This window comes from Syzygium oleosum, unplaced genomic scaffold, assembly GCF_021117445.2.
Source record: "Syzygium oleosum isolate NSW1041296 unplaced genomic scaffold, Sole_v2.1 Sole_v2.01, whole genome shotgun sequence".
Lineage (NCBI taxonomy): Eukaryota > Viridiplantae > Streptophyta > Magnoliopsida > Myrtales > Myrtaceae > Syzygium > Syzygium oleosum.
The window spans coordinates 26736913-26759473 of NW_026607485.1; the positions used below are offsets into that span (position 1 = coordinate 26736913).

Below are 22561 nucleotides of genomic sequence, written 5' to 3' on the forward strand. Positions count from 1 at the left end.
CTATGAATCCAATTAAGTCCAAATCTTTAATCTACGTAGGTGGTCTCAACCTAAAGCAATTTGCACACTGTTAGTGCAATTTAAACATGTCACTTTTAATTTATGATGTGGAAATCCCCTTATGCCGCAATCAATTACGCCAACTCTAGTAGGTTAGTAGAACGTTTTGTTTTGCATTAAGGCTTAATTAGCAGCGCTACCCACTCATGTTATCATCAATTTTGAATGAATTTGGAATATCAAGCAATTACATATTATAATTGAATATAATGGATATTGCACATTGATTATATTTTTGATGTCTGCATACTAGCAGGTTCCTAACTTGAGTGTTGAATAACTCTGTTTTTATATGTTGGAGTAGATAACGTATATCTTCATGAAATGTTGTCATCAAATTTCATTTTATTAGATCAATCAAATATTAAAAGAAAAATAACGGGACATACATTGAAATGGAAATATTTTTTTGTTCTTATAGTATATTCCAACACGTTCTCGTAGTGAGTTGGGACTAGAAGCCACTTGAAGTCAATGACTCTATTTGGGTTATGTAGCTAGCAAGGCCATCGAGAGAGATAGAGGACCAGCATTGACTGTGGACTTCTAAGTACTATCTCACCACAGTAGCTACATATGGATAGATGACAGATTAGGGTTTAAGGATTTCGAAGAGAGTGAAATTCAGAGTATTTTCAAACTTTGTACAGTAGACGTATCGTTGTGATGTGTTTGAATGCGTGTACTTCGTTATTTTTCCCGTCTTATGTATAAAAAATGAGCGATGTCTCATATGTAGCGAAATCAGGTGGAGATATGAGATAAATTATCTAAGTCCACAATATTGCGGAAGTAAGTGATTGAACAATAAATAAACAGAATAATAAAATAAATCGGACGTCAAATTTATATAGTTCAATCATAGTAACATACGTCCACATGAAAAGCAGCAATGAATTCTACTATAGATTAAGCGGTACAACAGAGATTATAACTGCACTCGAATCATTCAAACACTCTCGGTGTTTTCCTAATCCCAATTACACTTAATAACTCACTCAGTATTTAACTTTATAATTTCTCGTAAAATAATCTCTCAATCTCACAAAATAATTATATACAAATTCTTATCACGAGAATTTGGTTGGCTTCAGCACTTGAGTTGTTGCTGTAATTCAACAGAGAAAATCACGAAGAAAAACCCACACCAAGCACTCGTTGAACGTTAATGCTTCAACGCTCTTCGTCCCGCTTGCAGAATGTATATACACATAGATACACATATATGGCCTTGAAGCACACGTTGGACTTTTCAATTCTTGAACGTTACTCCCAAGAATATTTGTTTCCTCCTACAACTTAAACTTTTCCTTTTTACAGTCAAATTCTAATCACACGTTTGAATCCAACGCTGAATAGGAAATTCAGATTTGTGCATATCTTCCTTATTCGGCTTTACTTGGAAGCAACTTTTGCACAATAAGAAAAAAAACTTTCCTACATATTTCCTTTTTACTCCTTTTTATTTATTTATTTTCAAAATTCAAATTTCACGGATTCAAACTTGAGACATATTTTATCACTTAACGTGTTTTTGTTTTAAAAAAAATCGTATTTCATCTTTGAAATAAATCTGAACCCTAACAATTGACTTCTTTTTTTTGTCACGTGACCCAAAGACGTAAGTAAGTACGTAGCTTTTCATTGTTTGAAATGTCCCCCAGAGAGAGCAACCTGTGCAAGTCGAGCAATCCCTCATTCGTCAGCCAAGACGTAATTATTTCATACGCTTCCTTATTTATAATGGACGGTCTCCACCTTAATCTCCTCGTCAATCCTCCCACATCCACATACCACATACCTTCTGTCGAGTGCTGTCTCTCAGCATCATCAATATTTCCAAAGAGTTTCTTCAACCCTCGTCCATGGCACCTCCGCACTTCCTCCTCGTCACCTTCCCCGGTCAAGGCCACATAAACCCTTCCCTCCAATTCGCCAAGCGTCTCGTGCGTGTCGGCGCTCGCGTGACCTTCGCCACCGCCATTCGTGCCCGCCACCGCATGGCCGAGTCGAAATCTCCGCCCGAGGGGCTATCCTTCGCCAGCTTCTCTGATGGCTACGACGACGGTGTCAACGAAGGGGACGATGTGGAGGTATACATGGACGAGCTCAAGCGACGAGGATCGGAGACTTTAAGCGACCTCATCGCCTCAAACCATGAGAACGGTCGGCAATTCTTGGGTGTGTTCTACACCACCCTCCTTCCGTGGGTTGCCGATGTAGCTCGTTCTCATGGCATTCCTTCGACGCTCGTTTGGATTCAACCGGCCACTGTTTTGGACTTCTACTATTATTACTTCCATGGCTACGGCGATCTTGTTCGTAACATGGGCGACAATCCTTCGGTGCCAATCCAATTGCCTGGGTTGCCGCCTCTCATGGCCTGCGACATACCCTCCTTTTGCAATGCTAAAAATGAGTACAACTTCAGCCTCCCGATTTTCCAACGCCATTTCGAGATACTACTTGAGGAGGCCAATCCAAGGGTGCTGGCAAACACCTTCGATGCTCTGGAACCGGACGCCATACGGGCTATCGATAAGTTTGAGGTGATTGGGATTGGACCGCTGATCCCGTCTGCATTTTTGGACGGGCAAGATCCAGCGGACACTTCCTTCGGAGGCGATCTCTTCAAGAGCTCGAGTGGCTACATCGAGTGGCTGGACACGAAGCCAAAGGCGTCGGTGATCTACCTGTCATTTGGGAGCATCTCCGTGCTATCGAAGCCACAGAAGGAGGAAATGGCACAGGCGCTCCTAGAGGCTGGCCGGCCATTCTTGTGGGTCATCCGGGAAAGCGGAAAAGAAGAGAGAGAGGAGGATATATTGAGCTTCAAAGACGAACTAGAAAACCTAGGGATGATAGTGCCATGGTGCTCGCAAGTGGAGGTTCTATCGCACCCTTCGATAGGGTGCTTTGTGACACACTGCGGGTGGAACTCAACGTCGGAGAGCTTGGTCTGCGGGGTGCCAGTGGTGGCGTTCCCGCAGTGGAGCGATCAGCAGACGAACGCGAAGCTCGTCACAGACGTGTGGAGGACCGGAGTGAAGGTGACGCCCAACGAGCAAGGCGTGGTGGAGAGCGGCGAGATAAGGAGGTGCTTGGAGTTGGTGGTGGGAGATGGAAAGGAGGGGGAAGAGATGAGAAGGAATGCCCAGAAATTTAGGGATTTGGCAAGGGAGGCTGTGAAGGAAGGTGGGTCTTCGGACAAGAACCTTAGGGCCTTTGTGGACGAGGTCATAGAAGCGTCCAAGTGAATAATCTATGGTGTCAGCAGCAAACGTAGTGCTTTCTTGGCGTTTTCTCGAGGGACTTTTAGGGAATGCACTGGCTTTTATGTATACTTCATTTGGGCACGGAGTCGTAGCTTTGTTGTTTTGGACAATTTTTGTCCTATCTAGGTGTCATTTTCTCTGTTTTATCCTTTCCCATTCTGCATGGTGGACTGGAGAGATGTTGAGAAATCTCTACATGTTTAAAAGTGTCGCCCCATATTCCTTCTATTTCAGCCCATCATATCTTCTGTTGCTAAGTCTTGAATCTTGATGGTGGGATCTGCCACCGATGGTAAAAACATTTCTCAGGTACAGACGAATTACGATGTCTTGATTCTTTTCAATTATCCATATTGGTAATAATGAAATATGAAATACTGGATAGTTATATCTTCTTCCATCTTAAATTTCGATGGGAAACAAGAGGTTGGCGGTTTCAGTGAGAGCTAGGGTTTATGGTGTATGTTAAAGCATTCATGCCTCACTCATGCGCTTGCTAGGAGGTCATAGAGCGGGTCAAATCATGGCAGGCACCGGCGAGGGTGACGACATCGTTGGCATAGACAAAAGGCCGACTGCCGAGGACCAAAGGCGAGCGTGGCAGTTCATAGAGGTGCGTAATTTGAGGGTCATCGCTAAAGATGAATGATTCGAAAATGGACCCCATGCGTGAAGTGCTCTAATTGCGGAGGTGATATAGGATGAACGATTGGGATCTTCCCAATTTTTTTTTTTAATTTTAGGGATCTACCTACGAATTTGCGTGGTTACTCTTTCTCTTGTACAACAGTTCATTTTCTTTAATATTGTGGGACAACTCTCGTATACTCATACAATGGCTGATGTACCATGTTAGAAAGACAGCTATGCTTGTAATATCTTTTTTTATTTTTCTCGTATAAATCAAAACCATATAGTCCATGGATGCGCCACGTGTTATAAAAGCTTTTTGCGCAGACCTCGGAACAGTCCCATTAGATTTCACAAATGCAAAATTTTTCAAAATTCACAAGTAATGACCTAATTAATCTTAAAAAATTTTTATCTTAATCTCGTCGTGAAAATAAATAGTCCCGCCTCTTTATTTTCAAACTCCCCGATTCTCTCCCTTCTTTTCTTTTAAACCCACACAACCGTGCAACTCTTGATGGCAGATGGTGGATTGAGCCATTTGGTGAAAACCAAGAGAGAATAGTCTTCTTCTTAAATGAATGAAGAACATTTGGTAAGAATGTACTATATGCTTTTTCTTCTTCTTTTTTAAATAATTATTGAAGAGACTTTGGTTTTGGCGTGAACCTCCACGAGTCGAAGCCAAGTCCAAATTTGCTTCCATTATTTGTACAATTATTTATTATTAAGATAGTTAATGCGAGTTCGCATACATTAATTTAAAGTAACAATTTTGTACTCATTGAGAAGGACTATCAAACAAATTCTTCGTCGGTCACTGAGTTTATATGTGCATCTCTATTACTTTGAATCATGAAAATACGTATATTTGCCTCGTAGAGTGAAAAATAATTTGCTAAATAATCAATCGATTCAATCTCAAATATGCAATATTTAAATTCCGGCATAGCTTAATTTGTATGGTTAGTATTGTCGTTTCATGGTTAGTATTGTCGAGTTCGGCATCATATCGAGTCAGGGTGTAAGATCTACATTAGATTAATAAACGCATTTGACATTCTCTGTCCAAGCTTGACTCAAGACCCTAGTCTCCTCTAATAAAATCCGAAACGCAGCGTTCGGTGAAAGATTTTTCGACGGAGTAACAAACCGGCGAAACATCTTTTTGGTACGCCCGGTGGGACTACTATTGAGTTAAGTCGAGAGAGTGCTATGCCACGCACCCGAAGTAGAACTTACTCGGATAATACTACTGATGAGCACGCTGTATCAATGGCGGAAGATAATAACCGTGCTGAGACATCATCTGCCCAATTTCTTCATACCGAGGTGGCGAACCAGTCTCGAGAAGAGGTCGCCGACATATCGAGGCAGCGTGTTGACGAAAGAAGGCAAACTGAACTCACACCAGTTGTGCTTTCTACCATGAGGCGAACTATTGACGAAACTCAGAACGAGCTCGCTGATTATCTGGTAAGGCGTATGACTGAAGTGGTTAGGCCTTTGATCATTAACACTTATCATGAATGCACACAAGGTCAACATGGAGGGTCCATTGCACCAACCCAACTGAGAACAAGGTCGCCATCAGCATTAGGGGGTCCTGCTATACAGTTCGGAATAGTGATGCAAACTACTTCTACAATCCCACCCATTCGTATATTACCAAGGGGGGAAACCTTGCCAATAGCAACCAGCGAAGGTTTACTGTACGCTAGCGCAGACTCGAATGGAGTAATTGCTCGACAGTCGGGGATAGACGAAAACCTCCAAAGAGGACATCAGGTTGTTCAGATACAAGGCCCATCTGCTATCCAGGCGCCTCAGCCTGTGGCACCTAACGTGAATCAACATTTTCCACCCCAATAGCAACCACAGTTACCACAGCAGCCGCCCTACCAATTACCTCATCAAAATCTGAATCCGCCATTGCAACCCAATTATGTGGTAGCTCCTGCGCCCATCGCTGGTCCAGCACGAAATCAATTAGTAATGGACCCTGTAATGAGGGGATATGGCTATGATGCGAGATACCTCCAAAACATTTATAGGAAACCATATCCTGATTGGATGGATACAATACCATATCCAAGAGGTTTTAAAATGCCAGAATTTACATTGTTCACTGGAGAGGAAGACCAGTCCACTTTTGAACATGTTAATCGTTTTCTGGCTCAATGTGGTGATGCGGCTCACGCTGATTATTGGAAATTGAGGTTATTTCCTTTGTCCTTGTCGAAAACTGCTTTTACATGGTATACTGCTTTACCTGCGAATTTGGTTACATCATGGGAACAAATGGAAAGGTTATTTCATTGTCAATTTCAAAGGGCCGTGCCGAATTTGTCTGTAGCTGATCTCTCGACCATGAAACAGTTAGCTAATGAGTCTGTCGATCAGTTTATTTCCAAATTTAAGAGGGCAAGGAATAAGTGTTTAATCCCTTTACCTGAAAAGACTTTTGCGGACCTCGCTTTTAATGGATTGAAGTTTGAAATCCGAGAGAGAATGGCTGGACAACCATATTCGGATCTGTTCCAGTTGTCAACTATAGCTACCAAGCATGAAAGTCTCCTCCAGGAAAAAGACAAAAGGTATGGTCGACAGGGTGAAGTTCGTTGGGCCGATGTTGATGAGAGCGAGGATGAAGCCGAATCAATAGATATAGCAGATATGGCTCTCGCAAAAATGGTGATTGATAAGCCGTACATCTGCAAAGCTCTAAAACCAGCAAGAGTCAGAGAAAAATCTAACCTTATGTCAAAGGCTAAGGATCCCGTTTTTTATTCTTTCGACATCAACAAGACAGAGGAAATATTTGACTTATTATTAGCTGATGGACAGATTAGGCTGACGGAAGGTCAGGTTTTACCCACCAAAGAAGAATTAGCCGGAAAGAAGTATTGCAAGTGGCATCATTCATGGAGCCATGCCACTAATGACTGCCTCGTATTTAAAAGAAACGTCCATGAAGCTATTAAACAAGGGAAGATAAAATTTTCTGAAGACAAAGGCAAGTCCCCAATGGAAGTTGATATCGATCCTTTTCCCGTAATGACAGGAATGGTGTCATTACGGACAAACACCAGGGGGCATCAGCCACGTCGTTTTTGCGAAAAGTGTAAGCGACTTTTGGAACAAGAGAAACATTACTCCAAAAGTCGAAGACTTCTGCCTGGTAAGGTTGTCGATGAATTTCGTGATTTGGCCCTCATTGATTCATATGATGAACAAACTCCTTCTAAGGGTACTAATCATCATAGAGGTCGTCGAGGCCGTAATAAGGCTATTAAGTCATTCAAGCAAAGGTATGAAGAAGGTGATCCAACTATTGGTACCTTGGGAGAACCTAGTGGTAAATATGATTATTATGTAAGTTATGCTCAACCACCTTCATACAATGCGAGGATCGAGCCAAGTGGATGGGGTCCTGATTTCCCTGATCGGAAAGATCTTCACACAGACTCTCATCCACCATATCGACGAACTCTGAAGGTGCCAAGAGACCCACTTGTAGGTCAATGGTATGAGGTCAGCCAAACTCGAAATCACAGTTCAAACCTAACGCGGACTCAAAAAGGAGAATGTTGCGGAAAAGAAAAGAATATCAGCTCCAACAACGAGTAAATCAAGTTCACATCAAGCAGGTGAAACCAGTCTTGATTACTGAGCAAAAAGCCAGGTCGAAAAATCCTAAGCGTGGGAGTTTAGTCTAGAAACAAAAATCAGGAATTCAAGCGTCGACATCTTGTCGACCTCAGCAATCTTCACCAAAACAAGACATTGAGCTTGTGCGATGCGAACCACAACAATTGTCAAGATCAATTTCATCGTTGAGTTCTTGTATGGTTCGAGTATGTCTTCCATCGAACCTTCGGGTAATGACGATGGAGTCAGATCGTCCGGCAGAGGATATAATGGAAGAAAAAGAAAAAGCAGAGTTCCACTTTGACATGGAGGAGGTAGTGGAGTTTGAAAAACCTCCACAGGGGTTCAAATCATTTAAGGGCTTTGAATATCAACGCAAAAGTTAATGGTCGACCGGTATCTAGAGTGTTGGTAGATGGGGGATCTACACTGAACCTCATCCCATATCGTTTCTACAAGAGACTGGGAAGACTAGATGAAGAGATTATTCCGTCGAACATTCAACTGTCCGACTTTACTGGAGAAATCTCTGAAGTTAAAGGTATTTTCATAGCCGATTTAACCGTGGGTAGCAAAACTTCCAGAACGTCCTTTTGCGTGGTTGATGCAGATGGATCTTACAATTTATTATTGGACCGAGATTGGATCCATGGCAATCAATATGTACCATCAACCCTCCATCAGATGCTAGCATTTTGGAATGGGGATAAGGTAGAGTACGTCAAAGCAAACACCAAATCGCAGGTAACATATGCACACGCATCTCCAATCTGTCAATTAGCACTAGAAGACGGTATATCAATCAGCAAGCCACCTCTCGTTGACCCCAATAGTATTGCATTCTGCTGTTTCGATAAAGGGATCGTTGAATGGGTCCCAAAGAGTCAACTGGCAGCACAATTAAATGAGGTTGTCTATGGAGAACCTTATATTGTCAAAAGACCTCACTGAGAGGTATTCGGCCTATCGGGCCGAACTAGCAGAACAATCCGCAGAGGTTGTCGACGGAATCCTTGAATTTGAAGAGTCACCCATAAAAGAAACTGGAAAATCAATTGAAACTCAAGACCCGTTACAGGAGGTCGACCTCGGGCTAGGTAACGAGCACCGTCCTGTTTATATAAGCTCATTGATCGATAATAACTTCAAAGCTCAGTTGGTAAGACTCTTGAAGAAGTATAAGGATTATTTCGCCTGGGACTATAAAGAAATGCCAGGATTAAGCAAAGATGTCGTCGAACACCGACTACCCATAAAAAAAGGGGTTCAGGCCTCATAAACAGCCGCCTAGACGATTAGCCCCGGAGGTAATCCTTAAAGTAAAAGAGGAAGTTGAGCGATTACTGGCAGCAGGTTTTATTAGGATGGCCTGGTACGTGGAGTGGTTGTCTAATATAGTTCCAGTAAAGAAGAAGAATGGGAAACTGCGTGTCCGCATTGATTTCAGAGACTTAAATGCAGCTACCCCCAAGGATGAGTATCAGATGCCAATGGCGGACATGCTAATTGATTCAGCTTCTGGAAACGAAATTATGTCATTAATGGATGGTCATTCAGGTTACAATCAAATATTCATTGCTAAAGAAGACGTCCATAAAACTGTGTTCAGGTGTTCTGGTGCTATTGGTACTTTTGAATGGCTTGTCATGCCATTTGGATTAAAGAATGCAGAGGCAACTTATCAAAGGGCCATGAATTTTGTTTTTCATGACATGATCGGAGAATTTATGGAAGTCTACATCGATGACATCATTGTCAAATCAGACCAGGTATGTCATTTAAGCTATTTAGAGCAAGCTTTTATTAGGATGCAAAAATTCGACCTAAAAATGAATCCATTAAAATGTGCTTTTGGAGTAAGGGCTGGCAACTTTTTAGGGTTCCTGGTTAATCAGAGAGGGATTGAAATCGATAAGAATAAAGCTAAGGCTATCTTAGAACTGCCACCCCCCACGACCAAAAAGCAACTTCAAATGATTTTAGGGAAGATAAATTTTTTGCGTCGATTCATCGCTAACTTGTCAGGAAAAATTGAGGTGTTTTCCCCATTATTGAAGTTGAAAAGTCATGAAGAGTTTGTATGGAAAGACAAACATCAACATGCTTTTGATCATGTCAAACGGTATTTGGTTAATCCGCCAGTCTTGATGCCGCCAAGAGCAGGTCAACCATTGAAATTGTACCTGGCCGCTACCGATACTACCATCGGATGTATGCTGGCACAGGAGAATGGTAAAGGCAAAGAGCAAGCGGTGTATTATTTGAGTCGGATGTTGAATGATCTTGAAACAAGATACACTGCGATTGAGAAACTATGCTTGTCATTATTTCATGCATGTACAAAATTACGTCATTATATGCTGCCGACTATAGTACATGTGATATGTAAAATAGACGTGATTAAGTACATATTGACTCGGCCTATTGTTAAAGGCCGAATTGCCAAGTGGGCATTTGCTCTGACTGAAATAAATCTAGTCTATATGCCACTTAAAGCAATAAAAGGACAAGCCATAGCAGACTTTATTACGGAATACCCTGGAACTCGAAATGAAAGTTGTGAGGGATACGTTCACGTGGTCCCATGGAAGCTTTATTTCAATGGATCCAGTACCCCCGGATCTGCTGGGGCTGGGATCATGATAATATCCCCTCATAGACAGAAAACGAAACTTATGTTCAAAATGAATTTTGAATGCTCCAATAACCAGGCCGAATATGAAGCTTTAATTGTCGGCTTAAATATATTAGCCAATATGAAAATACGTTTCGTCAAAGTTATGGGGGATTCTCAATTGGTGATAAAACAATTATCTGGGGAGTACCAGTGTCTTAACGAGAATATTATATCTTATTATTCATTGGCCAAAGAGCTCCTAAATCACTTTGACGATTTTGAGTTGATCCATATTAAAAGAGAGCATATCACGGAGGCCAATGATTTGGCACAAATGGCTTCCGGTTATAAAATATCAAAAGAGCTTGTTGACCACATGATTACTCAGACCAAGGTCTTACCATCGATGGACAATAGAGTCATGTTTACACAGTCGACAGAAATTCTTGTCGACGACACAACTATCGACAAAATGGTAATCCAAGATTGGAGAGCTCCATTTATAGAGTATCTCAATAACCCAGTCTCTACTGATAGAAATTTCAAAAGAAAAGCCTTCAATTATTTAATGATTGAAGACGAATTATATCGTAAGACTGTGGATGGGCTATTGCTCAAGTGTTTGGGATGACAAGAATCTGTAATAGCAATGGCTGAGGTTCATGAAGGCATATGTGGGGCCCATCAATCAGGGATAAAAATGAAGTGGTTACTCCGTCGACATGGTTATTTTTGGCCGACTATTACCCGAGACTGCATAAGTTATGCTAAGGGGTGTGAAGCTTGCCAAAAGTAGGGACCTATTCAACATGTTCCTGCAGCCGTAATGAAACCTATTATCAAACCTTGGCCGTTTAGGGGCTGCGCTATGGATATAATACGAAAAATCTACCCCCCTTCGTCAAGGAAACATAGCTTCATTCTGGTTGCTACTGACTATTTCACCAAATGGGTTGAAGCGGCCTCGTATAAGAATATAACACAAAAAACGGTGAAGGAGTTCATCGAGGAGCGTATTATTCATCGATTTGGCATTCCAGAATCTATAACTACGGACCAAGGCACGGTTTTTACGTGGCAGGAGGTGATTAGTTTCGCCAAGTCTAGAGGCATTAAGATGATTCATTCAACTCCTTATTATGCCCAAGCCAATGGTCAAGCTGAAGCCTCCAACAAAGTCATCATTGCATTAATTAAATGACATCTGGAGGATAATCCCAGAGAGTGGGATGTGTTATTGTCGACTGTATTATGGGCCTATAGAACGTCCAAAAAGACTGCTACCGGAACTAGCCCATATATGCTTACTTATGGACAAGAAGCAGTCCTCCCTGTCGAAATTACGATTCAGTCTTTACGAGTCAGACTTCAGAATGACTTGGCCAAGGAGGAGTATGACGAGTTAATGTTTGCCAACGTCGATGAATTGAGGGAAAACAGAGTGATTGCCCTAGAAAAGCTAATCCTCCAGAAAGATAGGGTCGCCAGAGCATATAATAAACATGTGAAGTGTAAACAGTTTGAAATTGGCTACTTAGTATGGAAGACCATTATACCGACGAGTTCGGACAGTGAAAAGTTTGGTAAATGGTCACCAACTTAGGAAGGACCATTTATGGTAACCGAAGCATTTGTTGGAAATGCCTATCGACTAATGCATATTGACGGGAAGGAATTTCCTCGTACTATTAACGGCAAGTATTTGAAGAAGTATTATCCTACTATGTGGGAAATGCGAGATACGAAGGAAGAAGAGACTGAAAATTCTGAGTAGGTTTCATTCATAAAGCCAAAAACATATTAAAAAAAAAAAAAACTTCTTCTTCTTTTCCTTCTCCTTCTTCCTTCCTTCCTTCCTTCCTTCTTCTTCTTCTTCTTCTTCTTCTTCTTCTTCCTTCCTTCTTCTTCTTTTCCTTTCTTCCTTCCTTCCTTCCTTCCTTCTTTCTCTCCTTCTTCCCTTCCGAACCCAGACCTGCTAGCCATCTTCACTCTCCCAGGCCGAGACCGACGTGCTCTCTAAAACGGACCACAAAGTACTGCATCCGCTCTTCTAAGCGCTGATTCGCCACTTCGGCCCGCTCTTTGGCCTCCTCGAGTTTGGGGAGCATCTCCTCCAGGTTCGACAGCCGTTTGTTGAGCTTTCGAATAACTTCAAGGTGGGACTCCACCAGTTCATCCGATTTTTTGGCCATTCGACCCAAGGATGTGGAAGCGGAGGTGACAAAGGTTTCGCAACGAGAATCCATCGAGACGTCCATCTCGAGTTCATCTTTTTCAGGGCTGGGAACTCCTCGCCTCAGTTTTTTCTCCGCTCCTCGGATCCGCTCAACAATCGGCTCCCGGTATTTGTTAAGATGTTCATGGGAAGAGTGAAGTTGACCTTGCACGTCACAAAGTGTGTTGTATACCACATCGGCATGCTGGGCTTCCTCCTTGATGCTCTCGGACAAACGGTCCATAACAAAGTTCATATGGATAGCCCTCCCATTGTCCTGGAACTGGGACACACCGTGCTCGAAAACGGTCACGAACTCCTCATAGTCAGCCAGGAAAGGGTGATCAGAGGGCAGGTTATTGGGTCTCCCCTTGCGAAGCAGCTTCTCGACCTTGGCTACCGCCTGGGGTTTGACCACCAGAGCGGCGTAGGTCAGGTTCAGGTAGAAGATGATCTCCTTCCATAAGGCCTTGAAATTCCAAGCACCCAGGCTTGGTGACGAGGCGCTGGATTCCATCGATGATCGGCACGACGAAAGAAGGGGATTTTTCTTAAGGCTAAGGGGTTGAAATTCAAAGTCGAATGATGAAGTCCTGATCACAATAGACGCACTATTTATAGCCCGCAACTGGAATCCCGAATCATCACGAATCGGTATGAGAAGATTGACTGATGTGACGAATATCTCGGAGGGCACGATCACATCCGGTTGATCAGTCCAAGATACAAGGATTGGAACGTTGTGAGTAATGGGTATTTACTCTTTGAAAGTTAAGAAGCGAGATTCGAGGAAAAACGTGCCGATAATTACTTGCAGCCGTCCGATGATTTACACGTGTACCGATGGGATTCAAATACTACTCAGACGAATATCCATACGACGGCAGAAGTAAATCACACCGATATAAAGTGATTAGGCATCGTACTGATTCATTAAATGCAAGTACAGAAGATTGTGCACAGACGTCATTTCGAAGATATAAAGTAAGGGTAGTTCAGTCAGTAATGCCATACAGGTCATCAAAGTAGGTGCAGACTATGATTATTCAGATAAGAGGAAAAGCTGAGCAATAAAGATATTTACATCAGGGCCATTCTCGGCATTAATAACATGGGAAAAGAAAGCAGCAGATGGCATTAGTCGTAAACTAAGTGAAATGTTGTTCAAGACCCAGGACAAAGTCGTGAAGTTGGACTTCTCGATCACAGTTTAATTCTAGGATTTCATTCTTTCTGGCTTGGCTGTCCTCCACCTCAATGCTCAGCTGCTTTATGGTCGCTTCGAGGTTCAATATGGCCTTGCTTTGATCAAAGAGCGTCGACAGAGAAATATTTTCATCGACACGGAATGCCTCAAAGACCTTACGGGCCTCGACTAGTTCTTCTTCTTGAAGACTCAAGGTTTTCTCTTTGCCCTCGATGAGATTAACATATTCAAGCCCTGCCTTAAAAGCCTTTACAATCACATCAAGTGAATCAAAGAATTCATGGAGTGCAAAGTCTAAAGCTCGACAAGGTAAAGGGTATGGTAAAGTAGTCAGATAGTCAAGCAAGGACCTAACTTTGCTTTCGATCTCCGGGACGTCGCAAATGACGTCATACCCTTCCTTTAAGAGCTCACAAAGTTGAGCCCCCTTCGAGCGGACTTCATCATGATTAGCAAGGGGAAAAGAGTTGCTTACCAAACGTTTACCCCTGATGACTCTAATATTGTTGACTTGAGGAGTTTTAAAGGAATAATGATCCATAGTAGAGCTCACTTCATCCATCGATTCGCCTAGAAATTCATCCACGTCGGAGAAAGATAACGATGGCGTGCTCGGAGATAAGGGTATGTCTGACGTAGGAAACCTCCTGAAAGGATGAAGCAACCCCACTAGGAGCAGGGTTATCCTCGACAGGGCAGAATCTAGGTCTTCAGGAAAAATCAAGACCTTGTATTCATCCCACCATTGATTAAATGATGTCTAACCATACGGAGTGCCGAAATTGTCGACAAGCTTGAACTATCCCAGGATATATTTGGCAACCTCATTGTAGCATGACAGAGTATCATTATGAAGAGATGGAAAATAAGGGAAGTTCATCGAGTAGACGATTGGCATAGGAATACCTTGCACCAATCCAAATTGACGGGCACAGTACTGAGGGTTGTATGCCTCAAAGCCAATAGAAAATATTCCCCCAAAAGTAAATTCCAGTGGAAGATCGGTAGGAACAAGGATGCTTGCCCAAAATATTGAGATATCATGTTGAACGGTCGATGGATCACACACAAAGTTTATGCCAAACCTATGAAAAGTAAAATCCTTCAAGGTAAGCAGAATACTCAGAAAGTATTCTAAGACCGGAAGTCCTCCAATTGGCTGGAGGAAAATGCTGCAGAACTTCCAAGGTCCAAAAACAGTTTCAATGGGTTACTTATGCGCATCATACCAGTCGACGGGTGTAGAACCATAAAATGTGAACAAATGAGGAAAATATGATCGAACCCAATCATGTACTATCCACAGTGGACCAATGAAAGGGTCAGGATGTGCACTAAATAATGAAGATTGTGCATCAGTTAGGCCTTTGTATAAGGCGGACAAGGCCATTCGACCTAACCCCACATCAACACCCTGAGTAAAGGCATACGTGATGTCCATAAGTTCGCATGATACGGAGGCAGTACAAAAGACGTATCGACAGAGCCAACAAAGCAGGAATGCAACATGTTCTTGAGGCATTACGAGTCCGTTTGGCTTGCTAAATTTCTTGATGAAATCAGGAAATGAGAGATCAACGAAAGAGGAGCCATAGAAATCTGGACATGACCACGACTTTTGATTATAAAATTCCACAAAAGGTGATACTCCAGTCAGTGACCACATATCAAGCAGAGTAATGATTACCGGACCAGGGGGCAGGAAAAAGCAGTTGGTCGATGGTAACCAAAGACAGCAAAGAGCGTCGTTAAGCCCATATTTCACAGGATCTATGGAAAGACAGCTTAATGACAAGGCTTCCTCTATCTTTGCCGCTTTCCAAATGCTGGCCATTTCTGGTTTCATTCTCTGGTACCACTGAGAGAATTGTTCGTCATAGCACGGATACAAGTTGAAGCGAGAATTTAGTGTTGCCCATGCAGAGATGCTAAGTCAAGATCGACTAATGGGAAGTATCTCTTTGTAATGACGTGGAAAATGCTCGGTGAAGATGGATGGTGGGGGTGTCGATTTGAGGTACGGACCCAGGATCACGTGGCGAGCGTTTGCGTCGTACTCCATAAAGGATAAGGAAAGGCGCCCTTGTCGTTCGAAACTCCGAAGTCTTTCAAAACAATTTAAGCAAAGGAGAGCTTGAGTATTGGTTAGAGAAAAAGAAAAGTTAGCCATTATGATGGGCCAAGTGATGAAACTTGATAACGGCTACCAGATATTTATACTAATCCATTTGGCCGACAAGTTAGGCCCACTAACTGGCGACGTGCACATAAATGAAGGCGCAAGGATCGGGATCCATTATCAAAATTGGTTATAAATGATCGTGGCACACGTAGGACACTCAAAGAAGATAAAGATATTTTATTAAAGAGAAGATTTATCCGACAAAAAGTCATGAATTCCTCGTTGGAGCAAAAACAGTTGGGATTCTAATATACTCATCTCTAAAGTACATGGGCCTTTATTTTGATGGCGTTCTATTACGGAGTTCACTACTCATACGTGCTCTTGTTGCTTCAAACTCTTCAAGACACCGACATGGTGACGCAGTTCTTGCTCAATTTCTGCCTGTTGACGAAGCTTCGCCTCCCGCCGTCGACGAGTCCCTTCGAGGATTTCCGTAAGACGCCTTTCCTCCTCGATAAGGACACTTACTTCGTCCACAATAGTCCGAAGAGACTCACGACGAGTGCTTACTATTTCACTAGCCTTCTTCACAATATCAGCTGGCTCTTTATGTATTTTTGTGGGAATGGACGCCTCTTGTACGTGACCTAAGAGTTGTTGATACTTATCGAACATAGTCCGAAACTCTTGAGAGAAAACCTTGAGTCGTTCTTTGAGTGCTGAAGGAAGAATAGACACAACTTCGGCATTATCATTCCCAAGACGCTCAATGAGGAGTTTGAATTGCTCAAAGGCTGCGGCATCATACGACATCCTCGCAAATCCTCTTATAGAGAAATCTAAAAAGCCCGTCAACTCCATCTTCTTCTTGACAATGGCCAGTTGAGATTGACCAGAATGAGGCGATAAGTCATATGGATTAAATGCCAAAATAAATTCAGCTTCGTTTATAGCGTGTATTGCCTTGCCCGTAAGTGGTAGTCAACTGATGATCAGGAGTTGGAGAGACAGACGTCGATGATAAAGCCTCAGCAGAGTTAGTCGTGAAAGCCGAAGTCATGAACACTGGAGTAGACGTCGACGGAGAGACCATGGAAGGATTGACCACAGTGACTGGAATAGTGGTCTGTTGAACCTAATACTTGTCGACGGACCACATGCTGTAAGATCATATCGATATCTCAGTATCAGGATTAGAATTGGAGACAAAGTAATATTTGAAAAACATATACCAGTCTCAGGCATGGTTGTCCCACGTCCAACCATATTAAGAGTGACGGTGGTCCCTACAGTGGAATCAAGGATCGGAGCAGAAGTGGAAACAATAGCTGGAAAGAAAAGAAGAATAAATAAATCGAGCAAACAATATGAGCAGAATATACCAGACAACAACAAAAGCTTACCAGGAGTCATAAGAATGGATGAACCAGGCTGAGAAAAGAGCTGTACTCGGAATGCCATTGAACTGGTAACAATGTCGCTGGGAGATATCAAGGTAGTTGTGATGTTAGAAATACCAGTCGATGGAATTGAGAGATTGATAACCCGTTCGACGGAAGGAAGGCCAATAGATGCCGAGATGGTAACAGGATTCTGAACAGGAACAAAGATGTTATCCCTTGGACCTTTATCCGAAGAAAAAATAGCTTCTGAAGAAACCACATCGCGTGCGACCGGCTCAGCAGACGGTTCGATAGATAAAGTGCTGGGTTTCTTCCTCGGAGAAGGAGGAGAAGATCTTTTCCTTTTCCTTTTCAATAATGATACCATCTCTTCCAATGTCTCCTCTTCATTTATCCCAAAGACAATCCAAAAGGGAGAAAGACCTTGTAAGTAATCAACTAACACAAAGAAGGACAAAGTGGGCTGGCATAGAGGAAGAAAGACAGAGATTTACCATCAGTAGGATTTTCTGCAGTGTCGACATCCTCTGCATCAGAGTCTTCTTCTGTTTCTGAATTAAGAGATGGAAGGTTAGAAGATGCGCCAGAGTGAAATTGAATAGGAACATAAAGTGATGATATCTATACCTTGAGCAATCGGTTTCTTAGAACCACTCCGCTTCACACGACCAATCGCAGAACGGAGAGCCTCTTCGTATGTACTCTCAAATGCAAAGGAATACCACCAAGTCTGCCATTCAAGCAAGGTGTCCTGGACGGGCTCTGAAAACATTAGAGAGGTCTGCACTATAATTGGTACGCATTGTGTTGGCAATTTTAATACATTAGAGAAGTGGGTTTCGATTCTTGAGAGAATATTCTTTCTTCTTGGTTCCTTCCGAGAAGCCCATTGTGTAAGGAATTGGCATGGGAATTGCTTGCCAGAGTCCAAATTGCCTGGCAAATATTGCGGAAAATATACCTCAAACCCAGGATAGAATCGACCCTTCAATGAAGTCCATATGGGAAGATCTACTGCAGACAAAGCACAAGTCCAAAAAAGCCTATAGAGGTTGAATCGAGCTGGATCGAACAAATAATCAAATTCTCCATGGCCATACTTAAAGAAAATGACTTGGTCATGATTCAATTCAAGAAGAATCCGAAGATAAAAGATAAAAGGAGGTGCTAAAGAAGAAATATGTCGAGTAGAACGACTCAGCAATCGACACCCCAGAGGTAAAGGTATAGGTTGTCTATACCCTTGCAGAGATAGATGGGGAAGATGACGAGTGTTTTTACAAAAAAGAGAAGGGAAATACAAAGCCATCCACGCTTGAAGTATCCAAAAAGCGCCTGAAATGGTTCCAGAATCCCCGAACTTCATTGCTCGAGAGGCGTGGGCAAAGCCTCTATACAAAACTGCAAGAACAAGATAGGCCAAAGCAAGACGTTGTCCCGTGGCTAGGGCCGCGGCAATTTGCAAGTAGTCCTTGCAAACTTTAAGGGCAGGACTGTAGAACACATATTTTGATAGCCAAAAGAGCAAGAAAAAGAAACGCTCCTCTTGAGTAACAGGACCTGAAGCTCGATAAAATCGGGACAAGAAATTGCTATATGCCAAAGCGTCCTCGGAGATGAAAGGAGTGGACAGTACGGGCAAATCCTCGACGGCATGACCAACCAATTCAAAGCCCGCTATGGCAAAGACATCGAGCATAGTGATGGACATGTGGCCCCAAGGGAAAAAGAAACAGTTGCTGGAAGAGAACCAGAAAGTGATGGCGGAGCCCAATAATCCACATTCTGGGTCATAAGATGACATACTGACCTCAAGAGCGATGTCGATTCCAGCAGCTGTCCATAAAAGTCGAGTTTCTTGGTCAGCCTTCAGCCGAATAAACCATTTGTGAAAATCCTCTTCGTAAGAAGGGAAACTTCGAAATCGAGAAAACCCGGTGGACCACACATCCGTAATAGAAGAATGTTGCAGTGCTAAGGTCTCATTGTGTTTATACGGGAAGTGGAATTGAAGATTCACAGGTATATTAAGATGGTCCATGAAACTGGGACCCAGGGAGAAACAGTTGCTTTCACCCTCGATAGCTTTCAGTAAATGAAAGAAGCAATTACCAGCACGTGGATCGTCTTTAAACTTATCAAAAGCTGCGATGTAATCGCTGGATGAATATTCGGACTTTTTGGACGCCATGAGAAGCGATCGAAAAGGTTCAAGAAAGGATTTTTAGGGTTGAAAGGAGAAGACGCGACGATAAAACAAGGTTTTTACAAGGATAAAAGATGAAGAAGACGATTTGAAAAGCCAAAACTTTTCGGGAAGATACGAGATGATGTGTCTAATGGGTATTGGATGAGGAATTCGTAGAGACTGTTCGAAAGGACATCAAAGGACAGAAAGGCACAATCATCGCCTAGGGATTCGTACACAGACAAGGTACACATTTAAAAGAAATAAATTCAAATTTATTCCTTTTAAAAGGGGGCATATGTTGATACCCAAAATTACCCCTGGTGGGAATGGGCCGTCCACAAGTTACAGAAGATGTAAAGTACGGCCCACATGCCAAAAAATATGAGAAAGGATGCAAATCAGGCCCAGAGGCAGTTGTCAACAGGACACGTCATAAAGGTATCGACAAGTTTAAAATCACGGGCTTTGCACGTGATGTCGACAAATTTAAGCCTTGCACGTGACGTCGACGAATCCCAGATCACGAGCTTTGCACGTGGCGTCGACAAAGTTCAAAATCGCGAGTTTTGCGCGAAATCATGGTAATACGAGACAAAAAATTCATTTACACGTGTCAAAAGGTAAAGACACGACCGTGGGTATCAAGAATGACAAGAAATAAAGTGACACGTGGAAGAAAATTAGCTACTACGTGATGCCCAAGGAGCGTAAGCAATATCGACAAGTCAGGAAACAGTTAAAGCACGAAACGTAAGGAAGTGGAAAACGACTTTCAAGGAACGGTTGTCAAGCTGCTCTATAAATACTCAAGGACTTCCAACGTAGAAGAGAACCTTCTTCAACAACACAATACATCCTTTATTTAGCCTTTATCTTTAAGCACATTAGGAGTAGTATTAGTTATAATCTTCAGATTCTGTGTCGTAGATTCAATTCCGACGAGGGTCTTTATCAGGTTCAGCATTGTTGATTAAATTCCAGTGTTGAGCCACTAGCTCAGTGTCGTCGATTAAATTCCGGCACTGTGTTTGGAGTATAGATGTTGATTAGATTCCAGCCGTATTCATTCAAGTTACGTCATTGATTAAATTCTGACGTACTTTGAAGTTGTGTCGTCGATTAAATTCCGGCATAGCTTAATTTCAACATTTGCAAGTTGTCGTTTCATGGTTAGTATTGTCGAGTTCGGCATCATATCGAGTCAGGGTGTAAGATCTACATTAGATTAATAAACGCATTTGACATTCTCTGTCCAAGTTTGACTCAAGACCCTAGTCTCCTCTAATAAAATCCGAAACGCAGCGTTCGGTGAAAGATTTTTCGACGAAGTAACAAACTGGCGAAACAAAAGGATAAAATTGAACAAAAAATAGATAAGTCTACAGCTTTAATGGCCCTTTTAGTAAATTATTAAGTCTCTAACGAAAGGAGCACGCTGAACAAAAATTAGAAAGTTTAGAGACCATATATGACGAAAAAAACTTCATGGATGACATTGAACAATCTAGCAAAAAACTTAAGGACTAATGGCGTCATTATCCCTTAGTGGATTATAGATATGTCTTGCATTTCATATCGAAATTGTAGAATGATGTTATAGAGGTTAACCACTGGATTATACTGATAGTATACATGCTTTTATGAAAGCTATTAGCAAGTTACGGGATTTATTTTTGTTTTCATAATATTTACATGGAAACGGAGCTGCACAATTGCCGAACATCCGACATATGATTCATATTACAACTTAGAGAAGGGGACTGTGTAGTATAATTCGATGAGTTGTGCTTGCATAACGTTGCAAATTGAACCATCCATTCCGTTTTGTTCACAGTGGGCAACCTGATCAGCGAAAATTCATTGGTTTTGCATGTGTGTAGTATTTAAAGAAACAAGTCCGATGACAGTATTCAAGAAAAAGAAATCCCCGAAGTAATCGACTACAGATTTTAGATCATGAACTTGATTTTCCACGGGCGTCACTTCGTTACCCCGATACGGTTGTCTCTCTACAAAATGCCTTCAACCGCATAGTTATCGCATCCGGCTGCCAAATTAATATGCTTTGAGATTGTCGCCTACACTTCTCAATTTTCGCTAGTAGGATGGTTGTCCCCAAAGCCGTTTTCACTATATAAGTGTTTCCACGATCTTTCAGGCTTTGATACCAACTAACGCATGGAAATGAGAAAGACATGAGTAAAACGCACAAACGTGAACTCGCAAAATGTACATGCACATAGCGTCATATAGAGGGAGCTATCGACTTTTTATTAACTTAAAGATAATATAAAAAAAAGACACCTCATGTAATAAAGATTTTGAGTTTGTCAAATAATAGATGGAAAGTAAATGGGAAAAAGTCACAAAAAATCCTAAACTATACTCACTGTGACATATTTAGCATGAACTTTTTTTATAACATCAAAAATCCCAAACCATGCCCATTATGAGACATTTACTCTAAACTTTTTCTTGTGACATAATAAATTCAAAACTTGTACTTATGTGACACATTTACCCTTCTCCAAAGCTCCATTAGATGATTCTTCAATTAAAACACCGTTATTTTTATTTCACTTAAGCCACGTAGGTGTCATGTCATCATTGTTTGCTTTCTGACGTATATGTAGATAAATTTTTAACGGTTTTCATTGACAGAATTTTCATAGAATGTAAATGTATCACGTAAGTACAAGTTCGAGATTTTTCGTGTAAAAAAAAAATTTAGGTATAATTTAGGGTTTTTGGTTGCCTTTGCTTCCGCTTCACATGTCCACTTTTGTTCATGAGTACTGGCAATTATGCGTTGTGCGTGCGCATGAAATTGACATTTAGAACATAAAACAAAATCACTTTATATCATGAAATATTTGTATCATTAAATAATTATAAGAAACTAGTGATAAGAATACACCGTACTAATCTGTGGAAAGGTAAAAACATTTTAAGATTTGACATCAGTCAAGACTGGCGGCGCCCTCATCTTCTCTTTTCCCTGATTTGTTTCAATCTCGTGTCTCATTGTCAAATATATGCCAAATTGATGTTACCTTTTCAAAAATAAATTACTTAAAAAAATATTTTCATAAAAATAATTACTTATATTATTTAAAATAATTAATTAATAAAAAATATTTCATTATTTACAATAATTTGCGTCCAAACATTTGTATAGACAATAAAA

The 22561-nt window shown here is 41.6% G+C and overlaps 1 protein-coding gene across 1 annotated transcript; it reads left to right on the forward strand.

Annotated features, from left to right (window-relative positions):
* Positions 1-1801: 1801 nt before the first annotated feature.
* Positions 1802-3647, forward strand: LOC115664226 (phloretin 4'-O-glucosyltransferase-like). The gene has a single exon (XM_030586174.2). The coding sequence runs from the start codon at positions 1926-1928 to the stop codon at positions 3315-3317; it is 1392 nt and encodes a 463-aa protein (XP_030442034.2). The 5' UTR covers positions 1802-1925; the 3' UTR covers positions 3318-3647.
* Positions 3648-22561: the final 18914 nt, after the last annotated feature.